Source organism: Rousettus aegyptiacus, unplaced genomic scaffold (assembly GCF_014176215.1).
Source record: "Rousettus aegyptiacus isolate mRouAeg1 unplaced genomic scaffold, mRouAeg1.p scaffold_m13_p_6, whole genome shotgun sequence".
Classification (NCBI taxonomy): domain Eukaryota; kingdom Metazoa; phylum Chordata; class Mammalia; order Chiroptera; family Pteropodidae; genus Rousettus; species Rousettus aegyptiacus.
Genome location: NW_023416309.1, coordinates 72,846,743 through 72,863,416, shown reverse-complemented (window position 1 = coordinate 72,863,416; position 16,674 = coordinate 72,846,743). Strand labels below are relative to the sequence as shown.

The following is a 16,674-nucleotide window of genomic DNA, read 5'->3' as shown; positions in this document are numbered from 1 at the left end:
CTCTGCCTCTTCTCTCCGCCTTGCGCCTCTAGCACTGTCCTGGGTGTACCCAGATCTGCTAGGCGAGGCGGGCTTCCAAATCCTGGCCTTCGCACGCTTTCTGGCCCAGCTGCTTCAGCTGGTTTTCAGCGCTCGCCTCCCACGCAAGGCAAGGCCTGCGGTGGCCCGCGGCTCCGCGGAGGAATCCTTAAGACGTTGAGTCGCAGTGGGGGTGGTGGATTTCCAGATGCCTTCACCTTTCTACTCCTAAGATCCCACTCACCCGCCAGTCTCTTGAAACCTCCTCTACCTTCCTGAGGCCCAGGGCTCGGGTTTAGCTGGTTGGTTGACGTCGGACCCAACTTGGCATCTCCGAGCTCAGGTCCCAAGGATCGCAAGCAGGGCTGGCGTTTTCCATTGTTCTCTGCACGCATGCCTGTCTCTGGTAGTTCAGGCTTGCCTTAGTGTTTAAGCCCAAACTGCTCCACATTCTATCCACTGACTTCTGGAGTCCCATCTCACTCCTCCTTGCCCCAATTTTCTATTTTCTCTTTTCCACCAATCTGTTTACCCCCTTACCCCAGCCCTTGGAATCACTCTCCTCTTCACTTTGGAAGCCTTTTCCCACTCTGTCCACTTTTGGAAATCTCAAGCTGCCTTGTGTGGGAAGGGGTTGGGGTTGAATTCAGATTTTATGGGGTCCTTTTAAAGAAAAGATACAAAATGTGAATTAAAAATTGGATACAAAAGTGAGTTTTTATTTAGAATGATAAAAATAACAAATCACTTATTTTAAAAAGCTGACAAACACAAGGAACAACATAAAAACCCAGAAAAGTAATTTTATTTTCTTCGTTTGCCATTCAAATGGATGTGTAGTGGGATCTCATTGTGGTTTTAATTTGTGTTTCCCTAATGACTAACGGTGCCGAGTATCTTTTTGTGTGCCTATTGGCCACTTGAGTGTTTTCTTTGGTGAACTTTTGGCCTTTAATAAACTGGGTGGTTTATTTTCTTCTTATTTTTTCCTCATTAAACTTTGTTTTAATGAGTCTCAAAATTCTATAACAGATTTTTGGTCAAGTTGTTTCTATTAAAAAGTACTGATTTTAAAAACAAAAACTGCCACACACGCAAACACCAAAATGGTTCACAAAACACTCTCCTTTCCTTCTGAAGGTTTTACGATGCATTATAATTATTAACTGGTCTTTTACTATTAAACTTAAATGACCAATTGAGACCAACAGTTCTGAGACTGTTCTGCTTAAGACCGGGATGGCAGGTATTGGGGATAATAATTTTTAGCCTTCTAAGCTTTCCGGGCAGACTTGGTGACTTTACCAGCTCCAGCTACCTTCTTGTCTACTGCTTTGATGACATCCACAGCAACTGTCTCATGTCACAAACAGCAAAATGTCCCAGAGAAGGTTAATCAGAGAAGCTCGCAACACACATGGGCTTGCCAGGAACCATATTAACAATGGCAGCATACCAGATTTCAAAAACTTTGGGCCATCTTCCAGTTTTTTCCCAGAATGAGAATGGATTTTCTCCTTCAGCTCAGCATATTTGCAAGCAACGTAAGCTATGTGACAATCCAGCATAGGTGCATATCTGGTACTGATTCAGCCTCAATGGTTTAGGATAATCATTTGAGCTACGTTGCTGGCTGCTTTCATTGGTGGGTCATTTTTGTTGTCACCAGCCACATTGCCATGGCAAACATCTTTAACAGACACATTCTTGACATTGAACTCACATTGTCTTCAGGAAGAGCTTCATTCAAAGCTTAATGGTGCATTTCAATAGACTTTACTTCAATTGTTACATTAACTGGAGGAAAGGTGGCCACCATGCTGGGTTTGAGAACACAGGGACAGTACAGATACCACCAATTTTGTAGACATCCTTGAGTAGCAGACACAAAGGCTTATTAGTTGAATTTGGTGGCAGGATGCAACCCAGAACTTTAAGCTGCGTGGTTCCACTAGCATTGCCATCTTTACGGGTGACTTTCTATCCCTTGAACCAAGGCATGTTAGCACAAGTCTCCAGCATGTTGTCACCATTCCAACCAGAAATTGTTACAAAAGTGTCTGTAGCCAATTTTCTTAATATAGGTGTTGACTTAATGATTTCCTCATATCTCTTCTGGCTGTAGGGAAGAGATATGAGGAAATCTATCTTGTTAACACCAATAATTAGTTGTTTCACACGCAGTGTGTAAGCCAGCAGGGCATGTGCATGGGTCTGCCCATTCTTGGAGATACCCGTTTCAAATTCACCAACACCAGCAGCAACAATCAGGACAGCATAGTCAGCCTGAGATGTACCCGTAATCATGTTTTTGATAAAGTCTCTGTGTCTTCCTGAGGCGCATAATACTTGCTGGTCTCACATTTCCACGGGGAGATATCACTGGTGATACCACATTCACGTTAGGCTGTCAGTTTATGCAAGACCCAGGCATACTTGAAGGAGCTCTTCCCCATCTCGGCAGCCTCCTTCTCAAAATTTTCAATATTTCTTTTGTCGATCTGACCACATTTGTAGAGCAGATGACTAGTTGTGGTAGATTTGCCTGAATCTACGTGTCTGTCCAATGACGATGATGTCAATATGAGTTTTTCCTTTCCCATTTTGGCTTAGATTTAGCGATGGTTTTCGCAATACCTGTGTTCTGGCAGTGAATCATTGCGAAAAAGCTGTTTTCTTATTATTGCTTTTTGAGAGTTCTTTATATATTCTGGATATAAGTCCTTTATCAGATATGTGATTTTAAAACATTTTCTCACAGTCCGTGGCTTGTATTTTCATTATTTTAACTGTGTTTTTCAAAAAGCAGAAATTCTTAATTTTGCAGTCACTTTTTGTTTTGTTTTCAGCAGCAATTTTTTTCCTTCCCACTTCTGTTTAGCTGATATGTAAAAAGCAATCTAATTTCCTACAGAGGCAGAGCCAAGCAAGCAGGACACACACTGACAAGCAGGTCTGCCCATCATTTTCCTGTGTGCTCAAACCCCGAAGGTCAAGAGGCATTCTGGATGAGGGGGCCCAATAACCCAGTTCTCATTACTTGGTGTCTGATCATCAATCAGACCAGCAGCACGGCACCACTTGGGAGCTTATTACAAGTGTAGCATCTGCATTTTAAGAAGATGCCTAGGTCATCAGTCTATACATCAGAGTTTGAAGGACATCAAAATGACAGGCCCACATGAAAGAAGGACTTATACTTCACAGATGCAAAAGAGAGGGAATCTTGCAGCTTGTGAACTCTGGCTATTGAAATATCCTAGCAATGCCAGGAGCCTGGGAGCTCACTGCAAAGGCGATCCACACTGGCATGTGTTCTGGGGTGAGCTGGGCTGATGTGTGGCTGTTTCTGAATGCCATACAGGCAGCAAAACTAGTCTACATGGACAATCAAGGAATGACCATTAAGCCTGTGTAAACCCAAGTCCTTGTTCCACAGGTTGGCTTTGTCCAGTCATTAAAAGACTATCATCCTATGAGGGATGTCCAGGCACTCGTCCTTACCAATGGAACAGTGGGGAGTTTCCTTTTCAGAAACCTCCTGGGCTTGACCCCATTCTGACTGTACTCTGTAGCTATGTGAGCAAGTTATCATTGCTTTTCGAATGCTTGGCTTCCTTCCTTTTGGGAAACTATTCCTCTCTACGTCCATTTGGTTCTGGTGGACTGTCAGTCAGAACATCCACCTTCCCACATTCCCTTGATTTCTACTTAGTTCTAGGCCTGGATGTTCAGCCTCCTCTTTGAGTCCGTGTTTACTCAGTATTGCCCCAATAGATTCTTTTTTTGCCTAACTTAGTCTAGGTTTGGGCTTGCAGTCAAAGAATTCTCACTGATACACAGCCTTACAAGATAGTTTGCTTAGGACTGCTGTTAGCCCATAAGGCACTTTTGTGCTTTTAACCTTGGGGTTAAAAGATAGCCCCTCTGAATAGATGTAGGAGTAATTGACTTGGTGGGCAGAGAAACACCTTTACAAACTATAAAACAAAGTGCCTCTTCTTCTAGGCCAATGAAGCTCTCTTAGAGGGGCATAATCTGTTACACAAAACACAGACTGGAGTTCAGTTCTCACTAGCCCCCTCAGCACTCTTGTGCAGTGCACATACTGCACAATCTTATGTGGAGACCCTTTGTCAGGTTCCCCACCCTTCCTTTCAGCTCTCTTCTCCTCTTTTCATCTTCCAGTTTACCTCTTCTAGGCTTTTACTTGGGCAACCTCAAGACTGATAACAACTATGTTTACTTTTGTAGCTGTAGTCGAGTCTTCCGTGCTTTGTCCATCTGTTGATTCTAAAAGTTGCAACTCAGTTAACAGTGTTTAGCTTATGTATTGTGACACAGAAATATCTTTCATTACAGAGCTAGTAATCACTAAGATTACATTTCCTTTCTTGAACTATTTTTAATTACCTTTGAAAAACAATATTTGATATATTCACAGGATTATATGAAATATGTTAGTTATAAATGCTTCTAATATAATGAATATCTGTGTACCTTTCATTCAAATCAGGAACCAATAACCTATTGCCAGTAATGTGTATGTGCCAATGTAATCCTCCCTGTCCTATTTCCCTGCTTCCCCTGAGAAATAGACACTATATTATATTTTGTGTTTATCATTCCACTACTTTAAAAAAAACCATGTAGTCATAATATGTATGCGTAAACAAATGTTTTGTTAAGTTGTGCTCTATAAGAATGGTATCATATTTATGATGTAGTCTTTTGGGAGTTATGTCTTTCATGAAACACTATATTTCCAATATTCTTCCATATTGTTTTGTTTTGCTGTAAGAACTGCTTGTTATAATTAGAAACACTTAGAAACTCCAGGAAAAACTAAAACAGATCTAAGGAAGGAAACAAAATCCTGATGATCACTAGCTCTGCATGAATGACATTCCCAGGAGTCTCAGCGCCCCGTCTTCCAGCACTGCTCCCTCCTGGTGCAGAACATTCATCAGAGTTATCCTAGCCTATGACCGAGGAAGTTAGAGAATGTATCCACCGACTCTCTTTCTGTCATCAGTTCATGGGTCAGCTTCCAGACCAAGGTGCCCCTGACCATGGCTGATTGTTCTAGAGATGATACTTGTCCCTGGAAGCGCCAAAGAGTGTTTGGACTTGAGATCGAGAGGTCTCTGCTCTGATGGCCAATGGTGAATATTCTGGGTGTCTCACTATATGGACCAGAGATGAGGAGGAGGTTAGTTTGCAGAAGAAGAGCATGATGTTCAAGGAGAAGCAAGAACAGACTCAGAATGCTAAGGTCTGAATGTTTGTGTTCCCTCAAATCCATATGTTATAAAACTCTCCCCCCACCCAACCTGATGGTATTAGGAGGTGTGCCTTTGGGAGGTGATTATATTGTGAGAGTGGAGCCCTCATGAATGGGATTGGTGCTCTTATAACAGAGAGCCCACAGAGCTCCCTAGCTCCATGTGAGGAAAGAGCAAAAAGTCTGTAATTTGGAAGTAGGCCTTCACCCCTTTATCCCAACCATAACAGCACCATGATTTTGAATCTCCAATGTCCGAATTCTTGATTTCAATCATTCCTGAAGACCAGTTGTGCGCATGACCTCAGGGTTTATGATTAACTCCCCTTTTGCTTAAATTAATTTAGGTTCTATTCCATCACTTGTAGCCATTAATATGCAAGGATATCTGCCACAAACCTCTGTGCTTTTGCTCCTTCTCTGTTTGCTAGTGAAAGAGTGCAAAACAATTAAATTATAATTTAACAATAATAACTACCACTTTCTGGGAATTTACTATGAACCAATGGATGCTTTTTGTTCATTATCTCGTTCAACACTCAAACCAAGTCTGAGACAAGTATTATTGTCCCTGTATTACAGACGAGTAAACCAAGGCATAAAGAGACTATATGGCTTATTCAAGTTCACAAGGCTATTAAGAGGAAGGCCCATTATTCACACCTCTGCCTGTTGGACCCTAAAGCCTGTGTTTTTAATCACATGTATCACTGTCTCCGCAAAGTAAACCAACTCTGGTGGAATTCAAACTCACATCCCAAATTTGAAAGGCTTTCTCTCCATGAGAATTCCAGGGTCTAACAGGTCTGGAAGCCACTATAATTGGGCTGCCACAGGTGACATAGATTTCTTTTTCCATAACTTAAAAAGAGAAGTTAGAAAAATCTCCTCAGACTATGTGACACCTGTATATTCTGTCTTGTTCTATGTCCTCCCCCATTTTGGTGCTGAGAAAAAAGGAAGGAAAAAAGATAGAAGAGGGAAGGGAATGACAACTGTTGACCAGAAGTGAGTAGTAGTGGGATGGCGGTGAAGGGGTTGGGGGAAGTAGTGATTACGCATCTGGAAGATACTTCCAAATGTTTTTCTGGAAACAAGCTGCTTCTCCCTCCTCTAGTGAGCTTTTAGGCTCGGGGTTAGGGAAGAGGAAATGGAAAGAGAAGAAGACACTCTTAGAGACCATTGCTCTTAGGTGAAGGGAGGTAATGGAGGCACAATTCTGAGTTAGGACCTGAGGAGCAGGGTTTTGAGAAGGGAGTTGGAGCCGAAGGTGTGGGCCTCCTCTCTCATTTGCTGCCCCTCAGGAATATTTCATGGCAGTTAGGGGGCCTGTCATGCCGACTGAGTTGTTCTTTCCCAGGTCCCCAGCCCTGTGGTGGCAATTGCTCTGCCTGATGAAAATATTTTGAAGATGAGGGACAACTGAGCCTAGCCAGGGAGGAAAAGATGGAGTGGAGGATAGAAGGGGAGACAGGAGATGATTAAGATGGGAACAGGGAATATTAGGAGTGAGTTCCCTGGATCAGGAGAAAGTGATGAGCATCAGAAGCCTGGAAAGAAAGGGGAGGGTTGGGAAGGATAAGGGGTTGGCAGTGAACCTGAGGCGAGGTTGTGGAACTCCATCTCTACCCACAACAGAAAAAGGTTGTTGCCCAGGGTGCACTGCTGGAACTTTCTGTTGCCCCTGCAATGGAGAATCACACACAGCTCCTACTGGAAGGTACAAGTGCTGGCCTTAGAGCTCAGCCTGATTGCCTTCCTTCTGCTGCTGGTCATGGTCTTCTCCAAGAAATGGCTGTACCTCTCTAAGAACAGCTTCTTCCAGCGCTGGCCCACATATGTTAGCAACAGAATCTACATATTGGCCTATATGATATCCATAGAGCTCCTGCAAATCTGCAAATCCAAGAGCCGTTAACTCAGAGAATAGGAAAGGCGAGACCCTTCATCCCCACATCCCACTCCAGGCCTCCAGCTTGCCTTGGCCTCTCCATTTGCGCCCTGATATTCTTACCCCCTTCTTCTTGTCATCCCCACTGTTTTGGCCCGCAAGATGGCTCCAGTGGCACTGAGTCCGCCAAGGATCATTATAGCCTGGCCAAATCCCGACCAAATGGAAGGTGTTACTGCTTTTGATAAGGCTCGTAGCTAAGTTTGAACTATAAAAATGTTGCGAAGGGCGTGGATTTGCGATGCATGTGAATCACTCATTAATCACATAATTCACTGTTATCCTGGGAGAAGAGCCCCAGTGAGGGGGGATTTCTTCCTCTAGGATTGCAAACACACAGCTTTGAGAGGAGTCCCTCAGGCCCTGGCCCCAGCCACTATTCTTCCCTTCGGCTTCAGGCTTTGCTTTTCTGGGCCAGCTCTGGGTATCCATGTCTGATTTCCTTGTCCTTTGCTTCTTGACTTCTTGCAGCCACTTCATTCCCCCATTCTTGTTAATTTCCCATTGTGCTGTCCTCTCATTTTTGAGGTTTGAGCTCTCCATTTCAGATCTCGTGGAAAACCAAAGCTCTCGATCCCTCATTTCCATTTCTTCATTCTTATTAATCTTAAAAAAGTAAAGATTATACAGCTATTATTTTCTTCTGTTGGGAAAATAATATATCTTTATTGGATTTGGGGAAACAAAAGCTATTATTTATTGCACACATATTGTATTTGCTCAATTTAATCCTCAATCAATCCTAATAGAAGTAATTATCCTTATTTTACAGATAAGAAAATTGAGACTCAGATTAAGTATCTTGTTATTAGATTGAACCACATGAAATGGCTTTTCATTTACAAAAAAGAGAAATTCATATGGATAAACCTAATGCGTGTTTAGAATTATAAACATGTGTCTAGTTCCACAACTCATGTTAGCACCTAAGTTTCTCTATGGTGCTTACTCAAAGACAGCCACTAGAAGCGGTGTGTTGAATGCTCAATTTTTTCCAGGCTATGAAAAATTTTTAGGTGAATGTTACAGAGTTGCACTAATTCTTTATGAATGATTATATATCTTTTAAATTATTTTATTATTTAATTTATATTATTTTAAAATTATCTTTGAGATATAATAAACTTTTCTATATCATAAGTGACTATAGTACTCAACTTGATAGATTTCTCACCTCTTACTTAACTATTTTATTTTCTTATTCTTGGCAAATGTTATTTCCAATTTCATATTTGAGGAAAAAGGAGCAACAAAATTTGTTAATCATAAAGTTTTTTGTGTGTGTGTTTAAAAGTAATTTTTTGGTTTATTTCCCAAAGTGGGTTTATTGGATCAAAGAGTATAAATATTTTGAGACTCTTTATAACATTTTCCATGCTGCTTTCAAAAAGTATGATAACAATCTATACTTCCACTAATAATGTATGAGAAGTCTTGTTTCTTTGTACTTTTGTAGGATTGACTGTTAACTTTAAATATATGTATTTAAATTTAAATATATATATTTCCTGATTTAAACAAATTGCACAGTTTTTGTGGGAAATGCAGGAAGTTTAAAAAAGAAAACAAAAATCACCTAAAATTTCCCCATACAGATGTATTCACAATTGACATTACAATAGATTTACTTCCAATCTTTTGTGTATACATAAAATAAATACAAATACATTTATTTACTTTTATTTTAATAAATATAAATATTATTTTTAAAAAAATTATAATTACTCTACATGCTCTGTGCTGCAAACTCTTTGGTTATGAGCATTTACTCATATCATTAATAATTATTCCATAACATCACCTATGTTTAAAATTTATTTGATTAGGTAACATATGAACAGAGTGAAAATTCAAAAATACAGAATATTACATAGTGAAATGAGCCTTCTACCTCTGGCTTTTAGGCTCCTTTCCCAGTTCTTCCTTTCTTTCTAGAGATACTTTATTTGGAGACAATCATCTGGAGTATCATCATTTTTAATGAACACATAATAATCCAATTTATGGGTACACTATAATTTATATAATAAATCTCTTGTTGGATATAGAAATATCTGCAAAGGAGACCCCTGTACATAGACTTTGGTGCAGACCTTGGATTATTTCTTCAACACAAATTCTGAAAAGAAGCACTGCTGAGTCAAAGGGCCTTAACAATTAAGATTTTTTTTTCTACATTTTGTGCTATATCACTCACCAGATATGCTGCCCATTAGCAGTGTGTGAGAACACTTCTTTTTTTCTAAATCCTTTCCTACACTAGATATCATCACTTCTGTTTTGATCTTTGATAGATTAAAAATATCACATTTAGTTTGCAATTCTGTGTGTTGAGCTTCATGTGTTTATTGGACATTCAGATTTCTTCGAGAATTGCAGTTCAAGTCCTCTGCCTATTTTTGAAGTATTTGTTTTCATACGGTCAGGCTTATCAAATGAACTCCATATCAAAAATCTCTGCCTGTCTAATAAGTGAAAGCAATATTTTATTGTTATCTCAAATGAACATTTCTTTGATTATTAATGGGCCTGAGCATTTTCTTGTATTTTCTCATTTGATTATGTTTTATCTTTTATGAATTCTTAATTCATCCTGTTTTCTCCTTTTCTCCAGAAAATTTTAAACTGTGGACAAATGATCCAGTTTTTTGAATGGCCAAGATAACCTTCTGCCTCACCCTGGGGCTGGGCTTCATCTTTCCCATCTGGTTGCACCTGGCATACTTGCCTGGTCAGAGATTGCTCTTCTATGGCTGGATTGGGATTGTCATGAGCTTCTGGGAATGTGCTCCTTAGCTCTGGAAAATGTCCTTAGTTTCCCCTAACCCACATCTCTCTGGGCACTTCTCTGTCTTCCTTTCTTTGGGAATGGGGTAGAGGTTTTGTGGGTGATGGTAGAACAGACTGGTAGTTGTTGACCAAGAATTGATTTTCATCATTTCCTGGTCACTGGAGAGGTGGAGGTGAGCAGTTGATTCCCATGAACCTTTGGGGCTGTGCACTCTGTGTGCACTGATAGGAACTGTAGTTTGTGGCTGTAGCTCAGCAGATGAGAAGATTCCCTATAGAATTCTTATGTGAGAATGACCTCACTGTTTCTTGTCTCCTAGTTATCTTCATTTTCTTCACCCTTTTGTTGTTTCCTATTAACATCTGGATCTTCGAGTTGAAGAGAACTTTATCAATCTCTATCGGCTGGAGCTATTTCATTGGTTGGGTGGTGTTTGTCCTATATGTCACCTGTAGTAAGTGGCCTGGAGGGCCCTGGGAAAGAGGGGACATGGGTTGGTCAGGGCAGAGAAAATGTAGAGAAAGGGGGCTGGCAGTCCACAGGGATAGGTTCTTAGGGACTTATCTTCCCTTTGACCTCACCCTGCTTGCCACTTTCTTCCCACTCTCCGGCTTTCCTCTCCTATCCACTTATTCATTTCCAGCGTTCCTTTGCTACTTCGACCATAAACATTTCTGGAGTCTGATTCTGAGCCATCTCTCCAGCACTGTGCCCTGCATTAGCAGTTCCAGGTCAGGCTCTCTGAATGATCAGAGCGTCTCAAACGCCTCTGTCAACCAGGAAGAAGTCCTGGATCTTGAGTAAGAGAAGTCATCTCAGTAACCTTTTTTGGAACTCCATTCACCTGAATTGCTTTCTTCATTCTTCCCACAACCCTTGAGGATATTGGCCCTCTTCACTGCAAGTAATTGGAAAGGAAGGATTTTAGACAAGTTTTCCCCTCCCCCTCTTGTCCCTGTTTTACCTACAACTTGGGTGATGTGGAATAAATTGTATGCCTCTTGTATATCATGTCTGGCAATTGTTGAGACAAGACAATCTTAGAGAGGAAGGGAGAAAGAACAAGTTTGTCTCCCAGTTCTTTCTGGCTCGGAGTGTTTTGGCACCCTCCTATTCAAACTCTCCAAATCTGTCCAACCTCTCCTACAGCATAGTTGTACACAGGTAAATCCCTCTTGAGAGCTAAATCTCTTTAAACTTTGTTACCCCATTTCAACATTTGTTAGTAGGTAGGGGGAAGTGATCAGGAGAGAGATATCACTTATGAATTTGTTGGTATAATTATTCACAGTGAAGAATTAAAGAGCAAAATGACCCCAGGGTAAGAGGCAGATTAAACAATGAGAAAACTATAGGGCGTATGGTTCTATGATGTGCTCTGGGCAGCAGGCCCACCCTCTGCATCCAGCTCAGATGACTGATAACTCATAGAGCCCTGTGCTTGAATACTGCCAGCACAAACTCCAACTCTACCTCCATCTCCTTCACCTCCACCACCACTAACACCACAATCACCACTACCAACTGCATCAACTTCACTACCTCTACCACTGCCCACCACACCCACTCTCTGGCTGCTATAGCTCTCCACCAAGCCTCACATATTTTCTACCCTGTAACAGCAGGAATTAAACATGATAAGAAAGGAAACATTAGGGTTGGGCCTAAGGTCAAAAGAAAAGTTGCACTTTTGGTTATAAACTCAATCTCACAAAGATATGCAGCAGCTAGCTTGGACAGTGCTAGCAATGACTATTGGGATTCCAATGTCTTGCACAGAAAAGGTAGCCTCCCAGGAGAGCACTTAACAACAGATCTTTGTCATGTAATATCTCTCCAGATGGAACCATGATGCCAGCCAGCTGGAGAAGTGCAGGGACAAATTGTGAGTGGACTGCATATAGTAAAAATATATGTATTATTAGGTTGATCTATATGATACTACTGTTTTAGCAGTTAAATGTTGGCAATTTCATATGCATCAAGCTACTATATATGACTGACTTCTATTGGAGTTTTTTAAGATTATTCTTCTTACCATAGCTGACTAGAAGATGTGGAATTTCCAACCTCATTCCAAGCAAATATTTTGAGCAATGAATCCAATACATGGGTTTGAAAATTAGGCAGAACAAAAAGAAAGAAAGAAAGAAAGAAAGAAAGAAAGAAAGAAAGAAAGAAAGAAAGAAAGAAAGAAAGAAAGAAAAGAAAATTAGGCAGAAGAGACATTCCACAAATCCCTACTCATTGTCCCTGTTATATTCTTCTCCTGAGGTAGCTTGTACGGTTTTATTGGAAGAATTGTTTGTTTATTTATTTTTTTAAATGTCTACAGCATCTGGTATTCCCAGGTGCTCTCCCATCCAAGTACTAACCAGGCATGACCCTGCTTAGCTTCCGAGATCAGACGAAATTGGGCACATTGAGGATGGCATGGCCATAGACTGGAAGACTGGTTGAATTAGTCATCCTGGGGAAGAGATACAAAACAAAGGGATGTCATAATCTCTGTCTTAGATACTTCTGTCTTAATTGGAGAAAGTGACTTTGTGATATACATTAGCCATCTCTTATAGGCTTAATTGTGTCCCCACCACCCAAATTCATATATTGAAGTCCTAACCCCTAGTACCCCAGAATATCTAGGGTATTTGGAGATAGGGTCTTTAAAACAGTGATTAAGTTAAAATGAGGCTGTTAGGGTGGACTCTAATCCAATATGACTGATATCCTTCTACAAAGAGGAGATTAGGAATACAAAGAGACAAAGAGACACCAGGGATGTGCGTGCACAGAGGAAAGACAATATGAAGACACAATGAGAAGGTGGCCATCTGCATGCAAACCAAGTAGCAAGGCCTCAGAAGAAACAAAACCTCTCTACACCTTGATTTTGTACCTCTAGCCCCTAAAACTGTGAAAAAATGAATTTATGTTATTTAAACCACCCAGTCTGTGGTATTTTATATGGTGGCCTGAGCAAATTAGTATACTATCTAAATTAGGTTCGGCTGTAGATGAGATTATATATGTATAATTCCTTAAGTACAACTCCTCTCAGTTTGACTACCTGTGACCTAAAAAGACAAATTAACATCCCCCACATATCAACACAATGGTGAGACAGGTAAAAGATAATCATTAGAGACATTATTGTTTTAGAAGAGGGGAGATGAGAGGCACGCAGGAATAGCTGGTCTATAGCAATTCTGAAATCCAGCTGGGAAAATATCAAAATTTCCTTATTAGGACAGTCTTATTTTTGTTCAGGAGTAAGTCTTCCTGAGTCCTTTTCCTTTTAGACATAATTAACATGCCATAACAGTTACCATTTTGAAGTACACAAGTCAGTGGTTTTAATGTGTTCACTGTTGTGTAACCATCACCACTATCCAACTCCAGAGCATTTCCACTCTTCTAATTACTCCCCATTCCCTCCAGCCCCTAGAAACTTGATTTGCCTATTATGGACATTTCATATAAATGGGATGATACAATATGTGGCCTTTTGTGTCTGGCTTCTTTTGCTTAATAGAATATTTTCAAGGTTCATTCATGTTGTAAAATATTTCAGTACTCCATTCTTTTTTATGGCTAAATAATATTTCATTATACGGATATGCCATATATTGTTTACTTATTTGTAAGTAGATAGACATTTTGGTTGTTTCCATCTTTTGGCTATTATGAATAATGTTACTACAAACAAGTTTTCATACAAAAGTTTTCAGTTCTCTAGGGTTCAAAGTAAGAATGTAATTACTGGCTCCCATGGTAACTCTATATTTAACTTCTTTGCAAACTTCCAGACTGTTTTTCAAAGCAACTGCACCATTTTACGCTCCCATTAGTAATGTGTGAGGGTTCCAGTTTCTCTACATCCTTGCTAATACTTGTTCATTTATTTTTTGACTCTAGCTGTCTTAATATACATAAAGTGGTATCTCACTGTGGTTTTGATGGACATTTTCCTAATGCATTTCTCCAAGAGGGTATCTCATGAGCTTATTGACAATTTGTACATCCTCCATCATTCCTCCTGCTATGCTTTTGGCTCTACCTTCTGAACCATCCTTGCTTTTCCATGAAAGGCAGCCTGTGTTTGCAGCTGTGTTGTTTCCTCAGCCTACTTAATGCTAGTAGAATTTTGGGGTCTAAAGCCTTCTTTTCTTTTTGTACCATCTCTATCATTTTCAGACCAAGCTGATTGTGTTTCTGCCAACATAATTCTGTTAAACACTTTGTAGTTTCCTGTGAATCTAATTGAGAGTCACTCCATTAGACAAAATGGTTTATAGGCAAAGAACAAGGTTAGGAATCTGAGAGCATCTTAGCTTGTTTGTTCTGGCTCAATATCTCTTATGAGACTGCTTTCAAAGTGTTAGCTCGGGCTGTACTGATCTGAAGTCTTGACCAGAGCTGGAAGATCTTCCTCCTAGATGATTTTCCCATGTGACTGTTTGCTGGAGGCCTAGATTTATAGCCATGTTGACGAAGGACTGTTCAAGAATTTTTGTGACATAGTAACCAGCACTTCATCATTTTCATGACATAGGAACCAAAGGCAAGCAATCTATGAGAAAAAACAAGGAGGTAGAGGAGGTAGCTGTAATGTCCTTTAGATGTAGTCTCAAAAATCATACACCATCACTTCCATCATATTCTGTTTGTTAGAAGTGAGCCACCAAGTCCAGCCCATATTCAAAGGGAAGGTAATCAAACCCCACTTGAAGGGGAAGCATTAATGAATTTATGGACATATTACCATTACATCTTGGGTATAAGGCATATTTTACAACAGGACAGCATGATTGAAATCGGCAAGGAGCAAGGCACTATTTCAGTTCAGGCACATTGCCATTTTTTTGCTGGCTTATCTAGTTGGCTTGGGGCAGCCCGCATGCTCATGGTTCTTCCAGTTCCTGCCAAATTCCCCATCAACACCTTCAATTCCTGGGTGAAGTTTATGTTCAACTTCATGATGAAAGCAGAAGCTTTTCCTGCAGGGTACTCCCGTCATCAAAGTTGGAGACTTGGAAGCAGTGAGAGACCAACATAGGTATCAGTCCACCCTCAGAAATTCTGGCTCTGTCACACAGGTTCCAGTTTATTTTTCACTTTCCTATTTGACAGTCTTCTCTTCCTGACTACCTACTCTAAGGACTTAAGGTTCCAAAATTAGGCAAAAAACAACAGCCTCACGTAACCTGTTTAACCGGCTCTCTGCTTATGTAAGGTCAAATCTCTAAAAGAAATCCCCTATAATATGTGTCTCCTAGTGGTTCTGCTTCTCTGGTTGAACCTCGACTGATACACCAGGGAAACCACCTAGAAGTGCTATTAAGCTCATCCTTTGAGTTTTTTATTTTAGTTATTGTGTTTTTCAGTTCTAAAATTTCCATTTAGTGGTTACATTTATCTTCTAGTTCTTTGCCAAGAGTTCCTATTTTTTTTCCATCTGGTTTAAGTATGTTCGTAATTGCCCATTGAAGTATTTTTATGATGGCTGCTTTAATATCCTTGTTAGAAAATTCTAATGTGGAATCATACAATATCTGTCCTTTTGTATCTGGCTCATTTCCACCCTGCATAATGTCATCAACTTTCATCCGTGTTGTTATGTGTGTTAGAATTTATTTTTTCCTAAGGCTAAAAATATTCTATGTACATACCACAATTTGTTTACCCATTCATCTGCTGATGGACACTTGGGTTGTTTCCATCTTTTGGATATTGGGAATAGTGCTGCTATGAATATTGGTGTATAAATCTCATATGTGCAATTTTAAGCCAAAGAGCCTGCTAGATTCATCAGTAGCCATTTATTTTTTCTATGGTAGTCATTGATGCTGTTCACCAAATATTTCCAGCTCTTCACCTTCTGGGAATATGCTAAGATTGTACCTTCTGACTCTTTTGTGATTGGGTGGGGTCATGTGACTAGTTCTAGCCAATAAATTTTGAGACATACTTCTACTTCTGGACCAGAATATTTAATTGCCAGTGGGAAACCCTCTAGAGATCGCATTCCTTCTGCCACAGTAACTGGCAATATTCAAAGCAGTGGCTGACCTGTCGCCCTGGGTGCTAGAATGAGGACATATGGATCCCATAGCTGATCATGTAATGCTATGAACTGAAATGTTTTCCCCCCAAAATTCATATGTTGAATCCCTAACTGTTCTGCGACTGTATTAAGAGATGAGGCCTTTTGGAAGTAATTAAGGTTAAATGAGGTCTTAAGAGTAGGGCCCTGATCTGATCGAATTAATGTCCTTATAAAAAAAGGTACCTGAGAGTTTGTTCTTTTTCTCTCTGTGCGGAGCACCAAGGAAAGGCCCTGTGAGGATAAAGCAGGAAGGTGGCTGTCTCCAAGCCATCTCTCACCAGAAACCTAATTGATCGGCACTTTGATCTTGCATTTCCAGTCTCCAGAGTTGTAAGAAAATAATTTCTGTTGTTTAGGCCACTCAGTTTATGGAATTTTGTTATGGTAGCCCAAGCAGATTAAGACATGTAGTGTGAGTGAGAATTGAGTCTAGTTGTTACAAGCTACTAAGATTAAAAGGTTCTTTATTACCTTAGCATAACTGAGAGTGTCCTGATTGACATAACTCCTTTGATTAAAGG

The 16,674-nt window shown here is 40.2% G+C and overlaps 1 protein-coding gene and 2 pseudogenes across 1 annotated transcript; 1 reads left to right on the top strand and 2 right to left on the bottom strand.

Moving 5' to 3' along the window:
* Nucleotides 1-1,613: 1,613 nt before the first annotated feature.
* On the bottom strand, nt 1,614-3,330 carry LOC107515641 (annotated as a pseudogene).
* Nucleotides 3,331-6,325: 2,995 nt separating this feature from the next.
* On the top strand, nt 6,326-10,848 carry ODF4 (outer dense fiber of sperm tails 4). The gene is made up of 4 exons (XM_036223334.1): nt 6,326-6,339; nt 6,941-7,215; nt 10,364-10,498; nt 10,688-10,848. Exons 1-4 carry the CDS (start codon nt 6,326-6,328, stop codon nt 10,846-10,848), a joined length of 585 nt encoding a protein of 194 aa, XP_036079227.1.
* A 1,522-nt stretch (nt 10,849-12,370) lies between these two features.
* Nucleotides 12,371-12,489, bottom strand: LOC118604217 (annotated as a pseudogene).
* Nucleotides 12,490-16,674: the final 4,185 nt, after the last annotated feature.